Source organism: Geotrypetes seraphini, chromosome 5 (genome assembly GCF_902459505.1).
Source record: "Geotrypetes seraphini chromosome 5, aGeoSer1.1, whole genome shotgun sequence".
Classification (NCBI taxonomy): domain Eukaryota; kingdom Metazoa; phylum Chordata; class Amphibia; order Gymnophiona; family Dermophiidae; genus Geotrypetes; species Geotrypetes seraphini.
In genome coordinates, this window is record NC_047088.1 from 268,356,064 (window position 1) to 268,373,951 (window position 17,888).

Here is a 17,888-nt window from a genome sequence, read left to right on the forward strand (position 1 = left end):
CACTCAGGGTTTTGTAGGCCTGTCTCATTTCCCTTCTCAGCTGCTGCCTCTTTTCCAACATCTTTAGCCTTTCCTCATATCAGAGAGTTTCATCCCCTTAATCATTTTAGGTATTCTCCTTTGAACCTTTTCTAATTGTGCTATATAGTTTTTGAGAAAGGGTGACCAAACCTATCCACCATACTCAAGGTGAGATACAGAGGCACTAGACTTTTTTTAATCTTGTTTCTCTATCCTTTTCCTAATCTCTAGTATTGTTGAGTTTTTTGGCTACTGTTATACACTGGCCAAAAGATTTTAGTAGTACTGTATTATCCTGAGTGGCACCTAGATCGTTTTCTTGGGTGGTGACTCCAAAAGTGGAACCTCCTAGTCACAAATACTGAAGTCTACAAAATCCTGAGGTATAAGTGGATTGACATTTTTTTTTTCACTGTCAAAAATTAGAGGCTAGGGGACACTCGAAGTTACACGGAAATACTTTTAAAACCAATAGGAGGAATTTTTTTTTTTTTTTTTAAATTCAGAGTAAAGCTCTGGAACGCGTTGTGAGAGCAGATAGCGTAGCTGGTTTTAAGAAAGGTTTGGACAAGTTCCTGGAGGAAAAGTCCATAGTCTATTATTGAAAGAGACAAGGGGGAAGCCATTGCTTGCCTTGTATTGGTAGCCACTGCTACACCTTGGGTTTTGGCCAGGTACTAGTGACCTAGATTGGCCATTGTGAGAACAGGCTACTGGGCTTGCTGGACCATTGGTCTGACCCAGTAAGGCTATTCTTATTTTCTTAGCAGCCGATATTCTGGAGCTGAATGCATGGTACTGATAAGAATGTCGGCTTCCTGGATTGAGAGCTTTATCTGCCATCTGTCAAAAGAAGGAATGAATTGCCTTCCAAGATAGACTGCCTATCCTATGGAGCAGAAAGACTGACATGGCCCATCCAGTGTAATCAACCCAGGCCATCTTAAGGAATGAACATTTCATGGTTGTTTAAAGCAGAGGTGCTCAATGCTTGATTGCCATTCTCTTGCTAATTAACAATTCTCTCAGTACGTATTCTGCCACTATTTAAGTCTCCACCATACCAAGCATTCTACCACTCTTTCTATGCAGAAATGTTTCCTGATGGTCCTCTTCAGCCTATTTTCTTGCAAGATGGTAACCCCCTCTTTTTTTATATTAACTCTCATCTAGGTTTCTCCTCGTATGTCTTCTGAGTTGCTTTCCTCTGAACTGCATAGCCTCTTTGTACCTTTACTGATAAACAGTAACACAACTGAACACAATAGTCCAGGTTGAGGCCTGAGATGAGCTGTATAGGGAACCACTAAGTTATACCCATCTGTGCAGCCCAGCCGCCTTTTGCCATTGAACAGTCCCTTGTACCTGTTTAATCTGCTGGCTGAATGTACACTGAAGACTGGCTTGAGGAAAAAGGAGGTTTTGGTGCCGCTGTATAAAACTCTGCTGCCACCTCATTTACAATATTATGTATAACTAATTTTTTTAGCCTGTTACATTAACGGGTGTGTCTTTCTTTCTGTCTCTCTGTATATTTATTTATTTCTGTGTCTACCCTCTGTCCAGTAGGAACCCTTCCCTGTTCCCCCTGTCCAGCAGTAGCCCTTCTCCCTTCTTTTTTACCTCCCCCTGTGCAATAGCAGCATTTCTCTTCTCCCCCCCTTCCCTGGTCTTCCTTCTCCCTCGTTCCCTCTGTCTCCCCAAAAGGGTGCTGCTGCAACATTTCCCCCCCCCCCCCCCCCGTGGTCTCACACAGCCATTGGCAGCATTTCCCCCCCCTGGGTATCACACAGCCATCAGCAGTTTCTCATCCCCCCCCCCCCGGGTCTTACACAGTCATCAACAGCCCAGCATTCACAACTCGCTGCTCCTGCTTGCTTTGGTCCTCCATTGCTGCTGGGTCCCACCTCCTTTCTGTTTCCACAAAGGCAGGACCCGGCAGCGAGGAAGGCCTGAAGCAAGCATGAGCAGCGAGTTGAAGCCTCCCTCACTGCCTTATCTTTCTTCAATGCCACCCTTTCCAGGAAGTGACTTTGGCCATGCTCCAGGGGCTCTAACACTGTTTGTCAGCTTTGTTTTGCCTCCCTCCCCCCGTCTCCAGTTTCGGAGGAACAGTGTCGGGAAGCTGGCAAGCACAGCATAATCAGAAGTCAGCCAGCGTTGGAGATCAGGAAATCAGCTGAGGCACATGCGTGGGCACAGTGCCACAGATGACGGACCCAACAACTTTAAGGTGCACATGCATGCTAAGGGAATTATAGCGGATGCTGGAGACCCCACCTTCAAAAAAGATATAAACAGGATGGAGTTGGTCCAGAGGGTGACTTGTAATGGTCAGTGGTTTTGTCAAAGCTCATGAATATGCAAACTTTGGATAGAGAGATTTAAATACTTACTTGGCATAAATGGGCAGGAGGAGTCTTTTTCAACTGAAAGGAAGCTCTGGAATGAGGAGGCTTAGGATGAAGGTGAAAGGGGCTAGAGAAGAAACATTAGAAAATTACTTTTTCAGGGAAAGGGTAGTAAAGGCATAGAATGGCCTCCCAGTAGAGGTGTTGACGACAAACAATGTATCTGAAGGGAGAGGCAGAATAGATGGGCCATATGGTCTTTATCTGCCTTCATTTTTCTCTGTTGCTTTGTGAAACCCTGGTTTTGTTCTTTGTAATAATAGCTTTATTTATATCCTGTCATACCGTTTCATTGATGATTATAGTAAAACTTCCTAGTTCCACAATTGCAGGAGGGAAAATTATAGGCCAGTTCTAGATTTCTGCCAGCTTCATCTTGATGCATTGTGGGAGCTACAGACGTAATTCCGGTAGGTAGAATCAAGAGCTAACAATACAATGGTGACTAATATCGCATAACACACACTGTGTCTGATATTCTTCCCTCAGCAGAATCTCCAGTAGTTTTTCCACCACTGAGGAAAATCTAATCAATCTTCTCCTTGCTTTCATTTTTAAGAAGAGTGTATAACTACATATGTACTGCCAGACTGGGACAGAGCAAAGTCCATCAAGACCAGTATCCTGTTTCCAACACTGGTTAATCAAGATCATAGGTAGCTGGAAAGGTCCCAGAAGAGTAAAACAGATTCCATGCTGCTTATCATACAAATAAGCAGTGGATTTTCCCTAATTCAATCTGAACAGTTTATGGCTATTCTTCCAGGAATTTGTCCAAAGCTATGCTAAGTGCTTTAACATAACATTATCTGGCAATTAATTCCAGAGCTTAATTATACAATGAGTAAAACTGTATTTGGTGATTTCTTGCATGCCCCCTAGTCCTTGTTAACAAGCAATTCACATCTACTTGTTGAACTCCATTATTTTAGAGACCTCCATCATCTCTCCCTGGCAGTGTCTCTGCTTTTAGCCTTCCTGCCCTAAAAACTACATGCTTAATTTTTTTTTTCTTGGTTCCCTTGGCAGACTTTTTAACATCCAGAACAATGTGAAAGAAATCATAAACTAGAATCTCCTTCTCCATTTTGTATGACTGAAGAGGGAACAGGTAGAGACTGGCTTCTGTACATAGATCAAAGCAGCCAGGGCCAAGGAACTGCAGTGCCTGAACTTGCTTTGCTTACAGGAGCTCCATCCCTGCCTTCAGGCTACAGGCTCAGCCCTGTTCTCTTTTAACAGCGCATGTTAAAGCGTAGGGGCTTTGTTAGCAGAAAACCTGAAGTCATAATGCCACTGTACAGATCCATGGTGAGACCTCATCTCGAGTATTGTGTTCAATTCTGGAGACCACACTACCGAAAAGATGTGTTGAGAATTGAGTCGGTTCAGCGAATGGCTACCAGGATGGTCTTGGGGCTCAGGGATCTCACGTATGAAGAAAGGTTAAAAAAACTGCGGATGTACTCACTGGATGAGCGAAGAGAGAGAGGGGACATGATTGAGACCTTTAAGTATATTACTGGACGTATAGAGGTGAAAGATGACATCTTCAGTCTTACAGGGCCCTCGGTAACCAGAGGACACTCGCTGAAAATCAGAGGAGGGAAATTTCAGGGTGATGCTAGGAAGTACTTTTTCACCGAAAGGGTGGTCGATCATTGGAACGAGCTGCCTCAGCGGGTGATTGAGGCCAGCAGCGTGCTAGATTTCAAGAGAAAATGGGATATTCATGTGGGATCTCTAGGAGAGTAAGAATCAGGGAGTGGGTCATTGGTATGGGCAGACTCGATGGGCTATGGCCCTTTTCTGCCGTCAATTTCTATGTTTCTATGTTTCTATGTTGAGCTGGCCCTGGCTTCACAACTTTCAGCCTTGGCGTTTGCTAATGCATGGGTGTCTTTTGGCCCTGTTCCCTGCTCAAAGCAAGAAAAGATTACAAGTGGAGTAACAAGGTAACCTCTAAACAGGGGTGAAATTCATTCCTGTCATGGTATGAGCAAAACTAACTCAAGAAAAATAAACTAAGTTTCTTTACAGTGGCCTTTAGAGCTAACTGGACCGGTTCAGCAGTAAGTCAGAAAGCAAACGGTGGGCTGGGAAGAGCTTGATGACAGTATGACTATTGGGGGGGGAGGGGGGCACTGTTCTATTTTAAGGGTAATTTAAACACCAGTTGAACAGCTGGGATAATCCTCACTCCCATCACGTTTCAAGCCAGGAATGCGGTCAAACTCTAACTAAAGAACTAGTGCTGCCCCATTCAGGAAAAAATGTGTCAATTCAATTTGGCCTTTTTTTTTTTTTAATTTAATTCACTTTTCCTGACCAATCGGGTGTTTCTTGGTTTTTGTTTTTTTCAACCGCCTGGCAGCTGTGGTGTAAACTAAACAAAAACTACATTTACTCTGGCAGGATACACATTTCAAATCTGACATAGTATAATCACAAAATAGAAAATAAAATTATTTTTCTACCTTTTGTTGTCTGGTCATCTTATTATTCAAATCATGTTGGTCCTAGGGCTCTAGTTTCTGTTTGTCTTCTGTTAACTCGCTCACCAGGGTCTCCTGCCCATTTGACCTTTTCTTCTTTCCCCTTACTCACCATTCATCTTTCATCTCTGTACCTTTTGTTTCCACTGCCATATCCAACATTTCTGTTTCTTTCCCACTGTCTACCATCTCTCTCACTCTCCTTGCCTTGCACCCTTGGGTCAAACCTCTCTATTCTCCTCCATGCAGTATCTCTCCTTGTACATTTATTTCTCTCTTCCCTGCCCTCCACCCTATGTCCAACATTTCTCTCTCTTATCTATGCATGTCTCCCTCTCCTCCACCATTTGCAAGATTTTTCTCTCACCCCCTTTCTACCTTTGTTGTCTGGATGTTTTATTTTTCCATCAAACTGGTTCGTTTCTTTTTTCTGCTTTTCTTCTCATCTTAATTCTCCTTCAAGTGCCTGCTATCCATTTGTTTTTTTTTCTACTCTCTCCTGTCTTGCCTCAGAAATATTGATTATTCTTTTTTAGCTCTTTTCTGCCTCTTACCTTTCTCCTCTCTTTCACTTTTCAGCTATCAGATTTCCATCTTCTTTCCCATTCCCCATCTCATTCCTTCCTCAGCCCTCCATTCCCTTTCATCTTCAATGTATCTCCATTACCATTTTTCTACCCTCTGTTATATCTATCCTCTTATCCATTTCCTTGTCACCCTCTCCTCCCCCCTCAGGGTTCTACCATTCTCAGCATCCTCCTTCCTCCACCCTTGTAGTCCAGCATCGCTTCCCTATCCTCATAGCTTGACATCTCCCTATCTCTTCCCCATAGTCCAGCATTTCTCCCACTCTCTGGCATCTCTCTATCACTTCATTCTGTTCCTGGATCCAACATCTCCCTCTTCCTCTTAAACCTCCTGTGTATCTTTCTCATCTACCCCATGTCCAACACCTCTTGCCCTTCCTTGGGCCCTATGTAAAATCTTTCTATCCCACTCCATGCACCAGCTCTCTCTTCCTTCCCTTCATTATGTGCAATTCCATCCTCTCATCTTACCTTGCATATATCCCTCTCCGCCCCATCTTTCTTTCCTCTCTCTCCCCCCCCCCCCCTGTACTCCAAGGTTTGCTTCTTTGGGTTGCGGTATCAGCAGTTACTATCACATGCTGCCTGCCACTCAGCCAGAAGTCTCTCCTTGCTGCAGAGAGACTTCCAGATCAGCCTCAGGCAGTGTGTGTGAATTGCTGTCAATACTGTGATGCAGCAACATTCTGCACGGGAAAAAGGAATTCCATTCCTCCTCCTCCCCCCCCCATGCAACTTCAACATTTGGGCCTCTTAAAAGCAGCAGCAATAGTCATGAACATGCTATTTGTGGCTGACACCCCCCCCCCCCCCCCCAAGAACTTCCCTGTGATGTGGCAGAGGGAAGGCCCTGGTGGGCAGGCCAGGAGCAGCCTATTCACCACTGCTGCTGCTTTAGTAGATCCAGAGGAGACTCAGGTCTCACTGAATCAGTGAGTCTGATTTTTTTAAGGAAATGAATTAATTCACCAAAGTGAATCGGGTAGCACTATAAAATATAACAGGAAAATAGGGGAAAAACCTGAAAATGAAAACAAAATGCAACTCCCCAAAGAATAGTAAAGCAGCAAGGACACAAATGAAGACAAGTAATAACTTACAAAAAATGTAAGATTACTTTTTGATGTGAGAGGCGGTATCGGTGAAATACCAGCACATTGAACATGAGTAAATAAGGTGGAGATCAGATCCCTGAAGAAGGTTTTGAAACAGGGTTCTTGTATGAGGCGTCAAGGTTTTCATCCTTTCTAGCTCAGATAAGAGTTTAGATGTTTCATGCATGAACTTGTTTTTGGGGTGGGGACTTGTGGGTTTGAGAGTATTTTGAAGTTCAGGTTTGATACTAGAGACACTTTTGTTCACAAGTTTTATTTCTGATTGACTTATATGGTGTTATTTATTATATAATATGAAGAGTGATGTGAATTGATAGTGATGACGGGGGGTCTTTGGACTCATCTTTGTCATATTACCAATGCCTTATAAGCGTGTTTCACTGATAGCTCTTCTTACGTAAAAAAATTATCTTAAATTTTTTTTCTAAGTTATTACTTGTGTTCATTTGTGTCCCTGATGCTTCGGGGAGTTGTGTTTGTTTTCATTTTTGTCAGTTTCCTGCCCCTATTCTTCCTTCAAGTGCAATTTTCCCTTAAGTTAGGCTCCCTTATTTCTAGCTTCTATGGCCATATATCCCACCGCTGCTGTTCTGTGTGGCATACAATATCATACCTTGTATTATTATTTGAATATTTTTACTGCTGTAATTGTCCATAACCTATGTCCAGCTTTTTTCTTGCTATACAAAAGGTGGTAAAGAAATGCTAATGAACAAAGGGAAGGAAGACACCAGCACCCATGCTATTTTCATCATAGCTCTTGACCTATCAGTTGAAATGCCTTTAAGGAAGGGGATGAAATAACCATTAGTGCTCAGCCCTTTGTCACTGTTGTACTGTGGCCTCAGCAGGGGCAATAAATGATGCCAAGCATACGAAAAAGAACAAGTTTAATAGTTCAGGCAGAAACATGAGGTATTTTGCTTCTCAAGACAGCACAGGTTCACAATTCAATGTCTTAAATATAAATCTGCAGACACAAACCCTGTTCCTGCAAGCTCATCTGCAGCATGGAAAGAGCCTGAGCTTTCCAGTAAGGTATGAAAATACACACACTCAGTCCCTGCTTTTAAAGAGCTGGGGCATCAGCCAGAGGTGGCACCCTGTTTAGTCATAGCAAGGGCCTGCAGGGGGACATGTCTCCAAGCAGGCTCATGCATCTTACTCTAAGCCAGGGATTGTGGAGGATGATCTCACACTTTCAAATTGACTGTCGACACCCACTGTGCTCTGTGCATTATAGCAAACACAACAGGGCATGTGTAACCCCATGCTGGAAAAAGGATTACTTGCAGCTATGGGAGAATATGCTCTTAGCAGTGGGACCGAGATTGCACAGGTAGAGGAAGGCAGCTGGTAAACCAGTTCAAAAGGTGAGATGATAATTCATTCAGGGCTTCCTCTGTTTACCCCACAAGACACTTCATTCTGGTCAACTTCCTTGGTCATCCCCTACACCCCTTCTCAAGCTCTTCACTCTCCCTAATGCAAAATAGGTCCATTATGAATCGAAGCTTTTTGTTTGTTTGTTTGTTGCTCCTACACTTTGGAATGATTTCCTTCCTTATCTTTCTTTTTCCAAATTTAAGGTCCTTTTGAAATTCTCTCTCTTCTGTACGGTTTTTAATTGGGCATTAAATTGGAGGGCATTTGATATGTAAGTCTTTGACCTGTTTGGGCTCACAGGAGATGCAAGATAGAGTAAATAAAACTAATATAAATCAAGGTAACCTTTTTTTTTCTCTGAAAAAATTTTAACTTGAATATAAACCAAGGCTTATATTCGAGTGCCCTGCCAGGTTCTGCCCCCAGACCCCCCCTCCCTGCCCCGACGACCTCTGCACCCTGTCCCCACTCCCTTCCCTAATGCCTTGCTGTGGGCCTGCTGTCAACCCAGGAGTGCTCTCTCCTGCCTCCTGTCCCGGCTGACTCCAAAACATCCCACCTCCCAGACCTCTAGCAAGCCTGCCTTGAAAGACCTGGTGGTCTAGCAGTAAACCAAGGCACAAGTGATCTTCCTATGTTCCTGGCTGCTGCAAGTTCCTGTGCTGAACTCATGAGAACTTGCAGCAGCCATTTTAGATAACAGCTTGCATGGGACAGGAGTGAAGGAAGATTGCTCCTGCCCCAGTTCACTGCTAGAGCACCAGGACTTTTAAGATAGACTTCCTAGAGGTCTGGGAGACAGGAGCAAGGTGGGATGTTTGAGAGTCAGACGTAACAGGACGAAGGAGGGATCCCTCTTGTCCCAGCTCACCGCTTGACCACCAGGACTTACAGCAGGCCTAGTGGAGGCCTGCAACAGGTCCAGGAGAGGGCAGACAGATGTTGACTCAAATATAAACTGAGACCACCATATTTGGGCCATTGTTTTGGCCCCCAAATCTCAGTCTGGTGTAGATGCAGGTCTGTCCTATCTTGTTTTAAAAGAGTTCCTTTCTTTCAGTGGATTTTACCACTGTCAACTGCATTGACCTACTCGATGGAAGATGTAGTGTATCAAGTACAAATAAACCATAGTACTGTATCTTGTTCCTTTATGTGTATCCCGATGACACTTTAAACTCTGCAAAGCAGGCACAGTCTTGTAAGTAGTAAATCTGTACAGTATTCCAGATATAGTGCTGTAGAAATAAGTAGCACCAAGCTCCCCCATGCTGAGCTTAAGGCAGGATTTTTTTTTTTTTTTTTTTTAATGGGCTGCCACAGGCAAAAACAAATCCAGATATTTAGCAGCAGAATCCAGACAGTGCTGCAGTTAAATATACAGCTGAGTGGCAAAGCACTAGCCCTATTGCAATAGTTTAAGCAGACAGTTAGGCAGCCTATTTGCTATCCTAAGCATCCAGCTAACTGTTGAAAATCACCGCTAGCTGGATAACACTGGGCTTGGAACAGTAGTGCTGCGAGATATGCCTTGGCTAGACTTATTCTTTCTAATATCTGGAATGCATCCTAAAATCACAAACACAATTAGAAAATAAAATCCCATACTTCAAAGCATATAGTGCCTTCTGTTTCCAGGAATCAGACATCATCTGCCCTACAGACATGAACTTATATTAGAATGCTTCTTGTACAGTCAGGGCAGTAACACCATTTCCTGTTCAGAGTCCAGCATACAGGCTCCCACTTTAAGGATCAGCGAGTGATGTCATATTCTGGTGGTTGTCTGGCCAGTTGTAACTGGCTGGAGCTCCTTCAGCTGTTGTAAGACCCAAGGGATATGAGGTCGCTCTTGAGGATTCACCACCATGAGGGAATTCAGCAGCACAAGGAGGCTTTCAGAGTACCTGAAGAGAGACAGAAATGCCCATGCTCACATCTGTTATGCCATCTCCCTCCCACCTCTTCTTGCTGCCTTTGTCCCTTCCCCCTGTATTAATCGATAGAATTGATTGAATTTGTGCTCTATCCCTATTATAACAGGGACGATTAACGATCTTGTCTTGACATGTCTTATGTTATATGTGATAATTGGAGGGAAACAAGATTTTATGTATGTGATATGGAAACGGCATAGTTGTATGCGGTATATAAATTTTTAAATAAATATACAACTTATATTTTGTTAACAATAGTAAAATGAACAAATGGAAGCATAAAATATAATCAAGGAGGTAAACTCGGAGATAAGCAATTGAAATCACAGCAATAGCAAGGACAAGACAGGAGAGAATCTTTCTGCTGCCCTTTTATTCACTCCATCAGATCATGCATCCCATAACGTTTCCTACCTGGGGGTTTGGGGAATGGGAATGTTGTTTTGGACTGCCAAAGCCACGCTATCACCCTTCTGGAAAGTCATATCATATGGACCCTCACCAAACATCATACAAAACAGTATGCAGCCTAAAGACTGAGACACAGAACAGGAACATTAACAGACTATCATTTGCAACCTAAAGACTGAAACAGAGTGGATTAGTCACATTGTATGCACACAGATTTGCATAGCAATATAATGGCTGAGACAGATATGGACCAATTCACCCATTCACTGACAGATCAAAGGTCCAACAAACCCAATAGTGGCCAATCCAGGTCACAAGTACCTGGCAATATACCAGTTTTAGTCTATGGCTAAGGGGAATATACAGACTGAATCATCATAGAACCACCTAAAGACTGAAACAAAGTGATATTATTCACATTGCAAGCACCCTCCTCTGTACCTTTTCTAATTCTGCTCCATCTTTGAGACAAAGCGACCATAATGTCATACAGTGTTCAAGGTGCAGCCGCTCCATAGAACAATACAAGGGCACTATAATATTCTTTGTACAGAGAAGGGTGACAAAAATGATAAAAGGGATGGGATGACTTCCCTATGAGGAAAGGCTAAAGCAGCTAGGGCTCTTCAGCCTGGAGGAGATGGCTCAGGGAACATGATATAGAAGTCTATAAATACTGAGTGGAGTGGAATCGGTACATGTGAACTGCTCGTTTACTCTTTTCAAAAATACTAGGACTAAGGGACATGCAATGAAGCTACTTAAGTACCCGGGGGTTAAGAATGCGTTCCGTTTTTTAAACCGTTCTTAAGTTGAATTTGTATGCAACCCAGATCCTGTACAGCATTAGAGAAACAGTCCTCAAAATAAAGTACTGTGGTTTAAATAGAAAGAAAAGATAGGTTTACACTTCCTTTCGCTCTTCATCTGACCCACTGTTCCCTCTCCACCACCACATCCAACATTTCTCCCTCTTCCCCATTAATCTGTTCCTCACGTCTCTCCTACCACTATGGCTAATATTTCTCTCTCCTTCCTTATGCCCAGCAGTTCTCCTCTTTCTTCATTTCCCCATGTGCACCATCTCTCTTTCCCTCTCAGACACCCATGCCCAACAATTCTCCCTTTCTATTCCCCCACCCTCAGCATCTCTTTCCTTCCATTCTTTCATCCTATGCCCCAAGTTTTAATTTCAAAGATCAAACATTCTTGGATTGTTTTAAAGTTGCCTTTCACTATTCTGACCATAATGTAAATTGATGCAGTGCACGAATTTTGCAAAATGGCCACTCAGGAAGGTTGCAAATAAAAGTAAGCTGATAAGAGGTACAGAATCACTGGGAGGGGGAGAGAAGGCACCGTCAATGAAGGGTGCAGTGGAATGGTAGAGAGCCAGTAGCAAAGAAAAGAAGGGGGGGGGTTTCACAAATAATGACTACCAAGACGACATAAGCAGAGCAGTGTGATGATGTGCATGTCTATATCTAGGTATTAGACAGCATATGGGTTAATTCAGCAAAGGGATGATCTTACTTCTTACCCAGATGTCGGTCCGTTCATCAATCACACACTGGCTTTCCACTGTGAAGAGTTCTGGAGCACGATAAGATATGGTGCAACGTTGGGCCGCCCAGTCCTGAGAAAAAAAGAACAAGCTGGTGAGCAAAGGCATTGGCTCCTATACATCACAACAGCAAAGGCCTCCAGTAATAGCCAGAATAGTGTCAAGAAAGCAAGCTCCCCCCATGTAACGGTAACCTTCTGACGCAGAAGGAAAGGAAGTCAGAGCCCAGCAAGCGGCGACATCTCTACTGCAGCTGACACTGTCACCTCCTCGTTTGAAGAGGATGCAGAGAAAGACCTATAAGGCACATTCAATCTGCCCAATTTACTCCGTTTTGCAGGTCACCTCTGTACCGCCCTTCACTTCCTTGAAAATAAGGATCCTCTGTGTCTATCCCAGAGTTTAAGTTTCAAGTTTATTAAAAGTTTGTTGTACAGGCAATGTCAAGTATTTCAATGCGTATAACAATTTAAAAAATAGGGGACAAAAATAACAAATTTTTATTACAAATAAACAAGTATATACGTACAAATTTATTTACCGATACAAAAGGAGAGGGGGATGAATTACAATCTTTAAAGAAAATAAAGAAACATTTAAGGAGAACACATCTGGGGCGTGACAAAGAATAAATATAAGAAAATGGATAAGCATAGAAGAGAAGGTGGAAAATTTTGCGACCTATACATTGGGTCTGATTAAGATTAAGTACATATTAGAGCATAAGATTTATCCTATCTATGTCTCAAATGCATCTTTATACAAGAAATTTTTTAAAAGAACTTTAGAATTTTTCTAATGAGGGTTCACCACGTAAGTAATTTGGTAGGTTGCTCCAGAGCTGGGGTGCTATAACTGAAAAAATAGTAGATTTCCTAGTACCTATTACTTTTAAAGAAGGGATAGTTAGTAAATGCTGTTCTGTTGATCTAAGTGTCCGAAATGGAAAGTATGGGATCAAAAGACGATCCAGAAATATTGGTGTGTTAGATTGTCGGATTTTAACGGTTAACAACACTATTTTATAAGTAATTCTGTGCGAGATGGGTAACCAATGTGCTTTTTGTAGAAGTGGTGAGACATGGTCATATTTTTTTGAATTAGTAATAATTTTTATTGCTGTATTTTGTATAATTTATAATCTTCTTATTTCTTTCTGGGCTATACCATGACTGGAAAACAGCCAACGTCATTCCTCTACATAAAAAGGGTTGCAAGGCTGAGGCTGCGAACTATAGACCGGTGAGTCTCCCTTCAATAGCGTGTAAACTCATGGAAACACTAATTAAGCATAAATTAGATACGGTCTTGAATGAGGGGAATCTCCGGGACCCCAGTCAACATGGATTCACCAAGGGTAGGTCCTGCCAGTCCAATCTTATCAGCTTCTTTGACTGGGTAACAAGAAGGCTGGACTCGGGAGAGTCCTTAGACGTCGTATACCTTGACTTCAGCAAGGCTTTTGACAGCGTCCCACACCGCAGACTGCTGAACAAGATGGAATCGATGGGGTTAGGAGTAACACTAACTGCATGGGTTAAAGATTGGCTAAGTGGCAGACTTCAGAGGGTGATGGTTAACGGTACCCTCTCCAAAACGTCGGAAGTGACCAGCGGAGTGCCGCAGGGCTCAGTCCTGGGTCCACTCCTCTTCAACATATTCATTAGGGATTTGACTCAAGGGCTTCAAGGTAAGGTAACCTTATTCGCTGATGATGCCAAACTATGCAATATCATAAACGGCTACAATCTGCAGAATACTATGGAACAGGACCTCCGTACTTTAGAAAATTGGTCCTCTGTCTGGCAGCTGGGCTTCAACGCCAAGAAATGTAAGGTCATGCATCTCGGAAATGGAAATCCATGCAGAACTTACACCTTGAATGGAGAAACTTTGACCAAGACTACAGCAGAACGAGACTTGGGAGTGATCATCAGTGCAGACATGAAGACTGCTACTCAAGCAGAGAAGGCTTCATCTAAGGCAGATGATGGGTTGTATCAAGAGAAGTTTCGTCAACAGGAAGCCTGAGGTCATGATGCCATTATATAGAGCCATGGTGAGACCTCATCTAGAATACTGTGTGCAATTTTGGAGGCCACATTACTGTAAAGATGTGCTCAGAATTGAGTCGGTTCAGCGGATGGCCACCAGGATGGTCTCGGGGCTAAAGGGTCTCTCGTACGAAGAGAGACTGAACAAATTACAGCTCTATACTCTCGAGGAGATTAGGGAGAGGGGAGACATGATTGAGACATTTAAGTACATCACGGGACGGGTCGAGGTGAAAGATGATATCTTTCTTCTTAAAGAACCCTCGAACACAAGAGGACATCCGCTCAAACTCAGGGGAGGGAAGTTTCGTGGAGACATCAGGAAGTACTTCTTCACGGAACGAGTGATAGAGCATTGGAACAAACTTCCAGTACAGGTGATCGAGGCCCGCAGTATCCCAGACTTCAAGAATAAATGGGATACTTATGTGGGATCACTGCGAGAGTCATACCAATGAATAGGGTCGCTAGGATATAGACTTAATAGAGCAGGTCAGTAGAGTTAAGGGGGCCAGTAGACTTAAAAGGGGGTCAATGGTATGGGCAGACTTGATGGGCTGTAGCCCTTATCTGCCGTCATCTTTCTATGTTTCATCTTTCTATGTTTCTATAATGTGTAGCCTATGAAAACAAAAACTGTGGATCCAGATGTTCTGGAAATAATTTATTAAACACTGACATATAAAACCATGAAAATTCAATTAAAAAAGTACAATGATAAAAAATACAGTGATAAAAATCCAACCGGACCCTACACGGTCCGTGTTTCGGTGAACACGCCTTCCTCAGGGGGTCCAATGGTTTGCAAACTCACATATAAAGAATTGGACTGAAAACAGTCTATTGTCTTTAAACCTGTGAGCAAAGAACACCACAGAAAAGCTGAAATAGCAAAAAAATGCATCTTTATATGTGAGTTTGCAAACCATTGGACCCCTGAGTAAGGCGTGTTCCCCGAAACACGGACCGTGTAGGGTCCGGTTGGATTTTTATCACTGTATTTTTTATCATTGTACTTTTTTAATAGAAAGTTCATGGTTTTATATGTCAGTGTTTAATAAATTATCTCCAGAACATCTGTATCCACAGTTTTTGTTTTCATTGGTGGATTGTTTTCATTGTGGATCACTGGGTCTCCCCATTTTTCTCTATAATGTGTAGCCTAGAAATAATTAAAGAATGAATGAGAATGTTAAGAGCTTCTGGTTTTAAAACTTTTGATAAAGATCTGATGAGACGTAACTTATAGAAACAGTTTTTGACCACTGAACTAATCTGATTACAAGAGCACTCGCAGAACAAACCTATTTAATTACCCCTCCTTGAAATCTTACCAATACAAAAAGTTTCTAGATAGAATGTTATCATTCCAGGCAGCTAGGCTGAACACATGGCTTGGAAAGCCCATACTTGAGGCCACTACATACGCAGACTTTAGAAAATCCCTGAAAACTCGACTGTTTAACAAATTCTAAATTCCTATACCCAACTCTTCCTCGCCATGACCCTTCCACCTCGCCCCCTAATTCCAAGGCCCGAAACTAATTATACTTTCCACCTTGAATCTCATGTACTGACATAATGTATCTTTATTGTAACCCACCTGCACCCCATGTACTGACAAAACGTATCTTTATTGTAACCCACTTGTTTCCCTTACACTGACAAAATGCACCTTGATAGTAAACCACTTGTATTGTAACCCACTTGCATCCCATGTACTGACAAAATATATCTTTACTGTAACCCACTTGTATCCCATGTACTGACAAAATGAATCTTTAATGTAAACCACTTGTATCCCATGTACTGACAAAATGAATCTTTAATGTAAACCACTTGCATCCCATGTACTGACAAAATGAATCTTTAATGTAAACCACTTGCATCCCATGTACTGACTAAACGTATCTTTATTGTAAACCGTTTCTATCCCATGTACTGTCAAATGTATCTTTATTGTAAACCGCTTCGAACTTCACGGTATAGCGGTATATAAGAAATCAATTATTATTATTATTATTATGATACGAAAGTTTCTGATCTAGTATCACTCCCAATATTTTTGCAGTTGTTACTATTTGTAGTGGGGTATTATCTAAGAGTATTTGCGATGAAAATTTAAGATCATTTTTCCATGGAAAAAACATTACTGAGAATTTTGTTATGTTCAGTGCCAACATATTATCTTTAAGTCATTGACTTATTTGTTTTACCTTATTGTTTATATTAGTTATCTCATTGGAATCTGCTGTATTTTTTTTCATAATTAAATCTTTATTGATTTTCAATTTAATTTCAAGCATAACACTTGTACAGAAAGCATAATCATAATAGCATAAAATTAATTATACATCCCGTAAAGAAAACATTATTTAACTATTTATGCTCAAGTCCTCCTTCTAGATCCAAGTTTTAGAAATAGCGAAAAAATAAGAAAAAACAAGAAAAAATAAAATTTATAACAAGATGCTAGAAGCTATAGCACTGAAAATGAGATCTCATAATTATCATATAGGGTTCAAGATATTCCTCCATCCAGACGAGACATTGCCACAAAAGTTGTCAATTGAGATGGTTCAAAGAACACATACTTGACAGAGCGATAACACACTATGTCTCAAATAAAAGGTAGCCCCCAAAGATGTAACCCCCAGGTTTCAAAAGAAGAAATTCACGGCGACGCTTCTGTGTCTTTTTGTAAGATCAGGAAACATCTGTACTTTACAACCAAGAAAAACTTTTTGTCTATTTTTAAAGTAAAGTCTTAACAACCATGTTTTATCCAACAGAAGCGCAACAGTTATAATCAAAGTTGCTGGTAATGCTAAGTCCTTATCAGAAGTCTCTAGTAATTCTGAAACATTTAAAGTTTGTTGAAACAATTTTTTTTGCTGCTCTACAGAAGCTTTCATAGGTAAATAATAAACACGTGAGAATGGTGGTAACATTTCCTCTGATACCTCTAAGATTTCCACTAAATATCTCTTGAGCATTTCTCTAGGATTTACCATCTCAAGTTTTGGAAAATTAATTAACCTTAAATTGTTACTACGAGAATTGTTCTCAAGCATTTCAGCTTTCCTTCTCAAGTTGGTATTATCTTTAATCAGAGTCTCTTGAAGTTGTTTAGATATGAAAATTTCCTTTTCAATTTGGAATCTGCTGTATTTAATGAGTGAAGGAGTTGAATGTCATCTGCACATCCACCAGCTCTTGGGTGAGATCCAAAATTTGCGCCTCTGTAGCTGACACATGGCCTCCAATCTCCACTACATCTGAGCACAACTCCGCAAGAGCCATCTTCACATCCTGCCAAAATCCGACCATCTCATCTTTCAACGCTCGAAACCAGGATTGTAACAATTGCAGCATAATTTCCTCCCCTGACAGAATAGTAACCGGAGTCTCCTCATCTTCCGAATCGGAGGGAACGGGCGCCATTTTTTTTCTGCTTGACTAACCCGCTGCTTTCTCCCAACAATTTCTCCTCCTATTCAGCAGGGAATCGGAATTTGTCTAGGTGCTTTCGGGTGGACTTCCTGTGCTCCAAGTTGTGTGTTGGTTTGTAGCAAGGCACTTTAGCTAGGAATGCTGCGTTTTCTAATAGTCTCCATGGCCCCTGCAGATCTCACAATTCAGGCTGCCATTCCGTGGCACAATGTCATTTTCTCTCATAGTACTATCTTATAAACCACTGAATATTTTTCTAAAGTGTGTAGAATTCTTTTTAGGGGCGCGGCATGAGAACTACCTGCTAATGTTGGGCTGGGAGCCTCAACCATGATGAAAATTTTGAAAAATGGCATGACTGTGGAGGCGCTCCCGTAATGCACTTTAAGAATAAGATAAGTTCTTATGCATCTTCTATTTATTACTGCTAAGTTTGCACAAAACACTGCTGCAT

The 17,888-nt window shown here is 41.8% G+C and overlaps 1 protein-coding gene across 1 annotated transcript in view; it reads right to left on the bottom strand.

The window, feature by feature from the left end:
• Positions 1-7,502: 7,502 nt before the first annotated feature.
• The window catches only part of STK16 (serine/threonine kinase 16), a 29,615-nt gene continuing 19,229 nt past the window's right edge, over positions 7,503-17,888 (bottom strand). The window contains exons 5-7 of the mRNA XM_033946521.1: positions 11,904-11,999; positions 10,367-10,488; positions 7,503-9,922 (exon numbers count right to left, since the gene is read on the bottom strand). Coding sequence (XP_033802412.1) covers positions 9,784-9,922; positions 10,367-10,488; positions 11,904-11,999 — 357 coding nt within the window. The 3' untranslated portion in view covers positions 7,503-9,783. The remainder of the gene's footprint in view (positions 9,923-10,366; positions 10,489-11,903; positions 12,000-17,888) is intronic.